The sequence below is a fragment of the Opisthorchis viverrini genome (genome assembly GCF_000715545.1).
Source record: "Opisthorchis viverrini unplaced genomic scaffold opera_v5_15, whole genome shotgun sequence".
In the NCBI taxonomy this organism is placed as follows: domain Eukaryota; kingdom Metazoa; phylum Platyhelminthes; class Trematoda; order Opisthorchiida; family Opisthorchiidae; genus Opisthorchis; species Opisthorchis viverrini.
The window spans coordinates 3,218,526-3,224,108 of NW_008751671.1; the positions used below are offsets into that span (position 1 = coordinate 3,218,526).

The following is a 5,583-nucleotide window of genomic DNA, read 5'->3' on the forward strand; positions in this document are numbered from 1 at the left end:
TGTATGTATGTATGTATGTATGTATGTATGTATGTATGTATGTATGTATGTATGTATGTATGTATGTATGTATGTATGTATGTATGTATGTATGTATGTATGTATGTATGTATGTATGTATGTATGTATGTATGTATGTATGTATGTATGTATGTATGTATGTATGTATGTATGTATGTATGTATGTATGTATGTATGTATGTATGTATGTATGTATGTATGTATGTATGTATGTATGTATGTATGTATGTATGTATGTATGTATGTATGTATGTATGTATGTATGTATGTATGTATGTATGTATGTATGTATGTATGTATGTATGTATGTATGTATGTATGTATGTATGTATGTATGTATGCCAGCAGCAAATGTTTCTAAATCAATAATTTATTATATTGACAGCAACAGAACACCGGTAAGTGAGTAAAGTTTCGGGTTTTAGAGACAAGACGTTCCAGTCTTTCACGTCTCCTGGAAAAATGGGATCAAGAACTACGGGGAACAGCTCACTCTTCTCAGCTAAAAGCAATGTCGGATGGCACAAGTTTATCCTCAGACTATCTTATGTTGTGTTTACGTATTCCATGATTATTCACCTCCGTTTGTTTGTTTCCACCAAACGCCCCCACTCCTGATTCATTTAGAGGGATACCATCCTAAAACAGTGCCAACCTAACAAAACATTTTAAGTCAAAAGTGGTCCAGATCCTAGCAGTCCTCTAAAATGATACATGTTTAACTTTATGAAAATCCACGGCGTGTTATTTCACTTCAGCACATTCGTTTCACATGACAGCCACATGTCATCAAGGCGATCGAAAAAAATTCCTATGGTTGTCATGGAAAATGTGGAAGATTGGCCAGCCAATGCTCTTGGACGTGCATTTGACCCTTCAAGCATTAGGGTCTCTAATGACCGGCTTCAAGTGATGAGTGATGGGGGGAAGAGTAAGACTTAGGACACTTACCTAGGAGAATTTATTTAGATGTTTCCAACCCTGTACCTAAACCGAAGTTCCTGAGTTACTTGGAGGAACAGATCCAACTGAATCTCAAATCGTTGCGGAGCGATGATGCAGATGGTAGATTTCAGGTATATTTCCTTACAAACATATATTAGCTTCTCTAGGTATTCAAAGAAGCCTTCCAATTGATTATCGCGGCCTTCAAAACCCATGGACCCATTCTAGCACAAATTTCTAAAGAATATGAAGCTATCCTTCAGTACTATAAAACCGAAGTACAAAAGTTGCGTCCAGCTCAAGTAAGTAAAAGCTGTTTGCTAGAATTTGAGCTGATTAAAGGAATACCTGTGGACCATCAAACAGGAGTGCGATCAACGTGTCCTTGAGCTGAAGAATCAAGAAAAGCCTGGTAAGCTTCTGTATTACTGTCGTTTAGTTGTCTTTCAGAACTGGAAAGTCTACGGAAGGAGATTACACGATTAAAGGCTCAAGTTTCAGCGAAGAAAGAGGAGCAGATTTCAATGCAAGTGGAGGTAATTTTTCAGTCTTTCGGAGCCACTTCATTATATGACAAAGCTGAGTTCACCTGTCCTCTGATCTCCGACGCATTCCAGAGTTGGTTTTTCATGCTTTGCTGCAAAAGCTATATTTGAGAGGAGACATCGATGTAATATGTCCCTAGTCCTTTGATTTGTCGAATACTCACCTCAGACACAAACAGTTTGTGGAACATTTCCCTCAAAATGTAAAACATGTCTACAACGGTATTGAGATTAATTGTACTTCTTAGTCTGAGACTGTACAATCTAGACCAACTCAGGAGGTTGAACCTCGTGAGAAATTCCGATTGATTTGAGCGCAGACGAGCAAGTCTCTCACCACACAGTTGCATCTAACACAGCCTTCTACGTGGTTGCCAATTCTGTGCATTGTATTCTATTCACGTGAGGATGATTTTATTGAACGGAAGTTACCCACGAATTGGGTTTAATTTGATGCGCAATGGTATGGACGTCCGAATTTGACGGACTTTGTCTGAAGGTAACCGTGGTATCCGATATCCCATACATGCTGATACTAGTTGTATAGGCTACACACGGGAAACCGTCGAATGGCGCGTACTGAAATGAAGGAAAATTGTCATAAAGTTCTTCTTGCCACCCAGAAGTCGTTGGAATCAAAAGGCCACATTAGCCAGCATGAACTTCCAATTGAGGTTCAGTACTAATTTACTGCGCTAGTTGAAAGGGAGCTCTTCGACTGGTCCTCCGATGTCCTAAAATTAGGCCAATCAGGTAATTCACTTACTTGTCCTGACGAAACTCTTGTTGAAAAAAAACTGAAGTATTGTTTACAATTTTTTCCGAACTTATGAAGCCCGATAAGTTTCAAGCACAAGTCAACTTCCTGAGAGAGCACGCCATCATGTTTTCTACCGTGAATTTGGGCAACACTGTATTTTCTGCAACTCCTCTTATATAAAGGAACAAACTGACTTGGTTGGACAGAAAAGAAACACCAGTGTTGCTCTCTGGTGTTGCCGTCGGATTTGATGATGCCGTTTGAGATCGATTTCATACACGTGCTTCAGTTTTGTCAGGAAACTAATTTTGGTTTTTAGAGCTCGCTAAAGTTACCTCTGTTACTCACTTAAAAGCTTATATGCCCAAATAATGATAGCAGTAATACATTGAAAAAACAGTAACTCATAACTCTCAGTGACCAACGGTCTTTTCGACCGAAAAATGACGCAGAAAGACTTATGAATCCTACATTTGGTGGTGTATCATCGTCATCTGATTGGACGCGGTGGAAAACTGGTGATGCTACCCCAGCATCCATCCATCCAGAATTAATGCGCAGCATATTAGATGATGCCGCTTCATACCCGTGCCAATCAGTGATGCCTCTTCATAACAACGTGGGTCTACCGATCCGTTCAAGTACGCATTTCTAATTTTGAGTTTTCATACCAAGTCCATTTTCCACTTTTACACATTTAGATTGATAAGCTGAAAGCCTCGCTGGAGGAGGAACACGGGAAATGTCGACACGAAGCCGATGCAAAAAATCTGCTTGTGATTGAGCTAAACGACATGCAGAATCACTATAGCGAATTGCAAAAGGTGACGCAGCAAGCACGAGAAGAAGCAACAAACGTTGGAGATCCTGCGCTTTTACGGATAGCACTGGAGTAAGCATTGTATTATGTGCATTATTATTCATTATTTAGTATTTTCCTATCAGTATCCATTTGTCATGTGTGTTGGGTGAAAAATACTTTCTGCTGTGACTAACTGAAGGACAATCCAAAATTCTGGGGATTTTTGAAGGGTTTTGCTCTCTATGAGGCAGTCACTCTCAGTTAAAATGATGCTGGCATTGTTCAGGCTAATTAGGTGGAAATCTCGAGGGTGCTTGTAACTGAGAAGCAACATCTGAGCTTACTAAATGATGAAATCTAACATGTAGTCTGGTTTTCTGCACATTGATTGAATCACTCGTGTTGACATACATTTTACGCACACCTTACAACCGAATGACCAAACTAACCGAAGTTTTTCTTCAATTTGATTACCGCAACGTCTAAAAAATGCATTTCCTCGGGGTTTGCTTAGCATGGTGGAATGCCTTCCAGACGAAGAGATAACATTTTGAGGAATTATTGTGGGAAAAATTGATCCTGACCCTAAAACTGAATATTGTTATTTAGTCGTCAACTCTTTTATCATCCGTTTAACTGCTCAAAAGCCTCTTCATCGAACAAAATTATGTTAAGCCATTTTGACGGGAAGCCTAATTAATGTAAAATGTAGCGATTCCAATTACTTGTAAGTTAACCCTGGTTTTGAAAGCTGAGGGCAACCTTTTTTAAGTAGCAACACCATAAAACCAACCATTTGCGCATGAAAAACGAAACGTACGGTTGACGCAACTGTGCGCTTGCTGAAATGCATTCGACTGGTAGCTTTTGTCCTTCGTTGATTTTTGAGTGCCTGTAGGATTACCCTTATGTGGCCTATACCGCCTCTTAGAAAATGTCTTGAGATCGGTACGATTCGACTGTTACCACCTTAGCATATTTAACCAAATCACCATCATGCGTTAAAAAGTTTACTAGACTCGTTTTCTTTTGAGTTTAATGTATAAAAAGCTTGTTTCTGGGACCACTGATAAATCTGAGGTCCGATTCGTAACCTGTACTTTGTATTGATCGCAAGAAACAACAATCAGGCGTACTCATAGCAGATTTTCACCTCGACATATTGCTTCGTTTGAAATAATGACATAACGAAGCCACAAACTAACAACAAGGTGAATAATATACGATCACCGAGATTTTGTGCAGATTAACAAAATTGAAACATATGAATATATCCTCGGCGTTTAGGGAAATCTCATTCTGCGCAAAATCTGGGATTTCGATATTGGGTAAATGGTCGATAAATCGGATGACCTAGTTCTATAGAGAAATATTCACTCGTAACAGCCCGCTTTTCTAACTTGAACTTACGTTCCCCAGGGGCTCGATATCTCATTCGCTCTTGGGCTTACTCGATGCCCGATATCACCGCTTCTCTAGGGCTTATAATTTAGATCTACTTATATGGGAGATAAAAGGTGCCGTGTACAATTAAGTCCCTTGAATGCCGTTTGATCACAGGTTAAAGATGGTCGACTGGCTAGTGAGTTCCTCTGTATCGGTAAAACTCGATTCGTTTTGCTCCCTACGGTATTTGAAATGGAATTAAGTTGTTGTAACGTGGTATTATAAGCTTCCTGTTTGTTTTATTGCACTCATACTGGGTTTTATACTATGTTACTTGGTCTTTATGAATCTTAAGTGTTGAATAGTCTTTTATTGGTCGCTTTAGTCAAGCGAGGAAAGCTCTGTCTGAAGCGCAGTTCGAGTTGACGAAGATAAAGGCTGACTACGTTGACGTGATTCCAAAAAAAGAGTATGAAATCTTGATGCAATCTAACCAAAAGCTGGAGGAAAAAATTGTCAAGCAAGAAGCCAAATTCGCTGAACTTACTGAGGAGATGAAGTGAGTCCTACCGCAGGCAGTTTGCCTGTTCTTCTGTTCTTTCTAAGATTCACTGTAATTTTGTCAGCAAGATAATATTACTACAGGAAAAATGTAGTAAAAGTCAGAAGATGCACATATCATACACAATTTCCATCCATTTGGACTCATAATAATAGAAATAAAATGGCTGTGAGCTTGCGTGATTGCTTTCACTTTTTCAGCAAAGGTGCCTTACAGAAACGGTGCCGTTTGGGATGAAAGAAAGACTAGACGTCACTTTCCGAAACTTTGGAGCTGTAATGTACAACTGGAAATACGATAACAGTTTGATTAGGTTCACATTCCAATGCATATGACTTAGCAGAAAGACGTGAACTAGGTCACGAAGAGTTTGGATATTGTCGGTGTTGTACGTCTTCCAGGATGTGGTCCCCGTGACCCCGTCTGTGCTTGGCTGGAGACGTTGCAAAAAATGGCGGCTAATCAATGTCAGTGGTGTTCGTGCTGTCAGTTCCTTTCCAGATTGTCTGATTGGGCGATTGGAGGTGTAAGCACCTCAGGATGCTTGACATAGGCCAGCACT

The 5,583-nt window shown here is 39.7% G+C and overlaps 1 protein-coding gene across 1 annotated transcript in view; it reads left to right on the forward strand.

Moving 5' to 3' along the window:
* Positions 1-834: 834 nt before the first annotated feature.
* T265_12796 (hypothetical protein) overlaps positions 835-5,583 on the forward strand; it is a gene marked incomplete at both ends in the record, with an annotated part of 22,923 nt that continues 18,174 nt past the window's right edge. The window contains 7 exons of the mRNA XM_009165496.1: positions 835-952; positions 991-1,097; positions 1,134-1,268; positions 1,309-1,378; positions 1,417-1,502; positions 2,973-3,163; positions 4,845-5,018. Of these exons, the coding sequence (XP_009163760.1) occupies positions 835-952; positions 991-1,097; positions 1,134-1,268; positions 1,309-1,378; positions 1,417-1,502; positions 2,973-3,163; positions 4,845-5,018 (881 nt within the window). The remainder of the gene's footprint in view (positions 953-990; positions 1,098-1,133; positions 1,269-1,308; positions 1,379-1,416; positions 1,503-2,972; positions 3,164-4,844; positions 5,019-5,583) is intronic.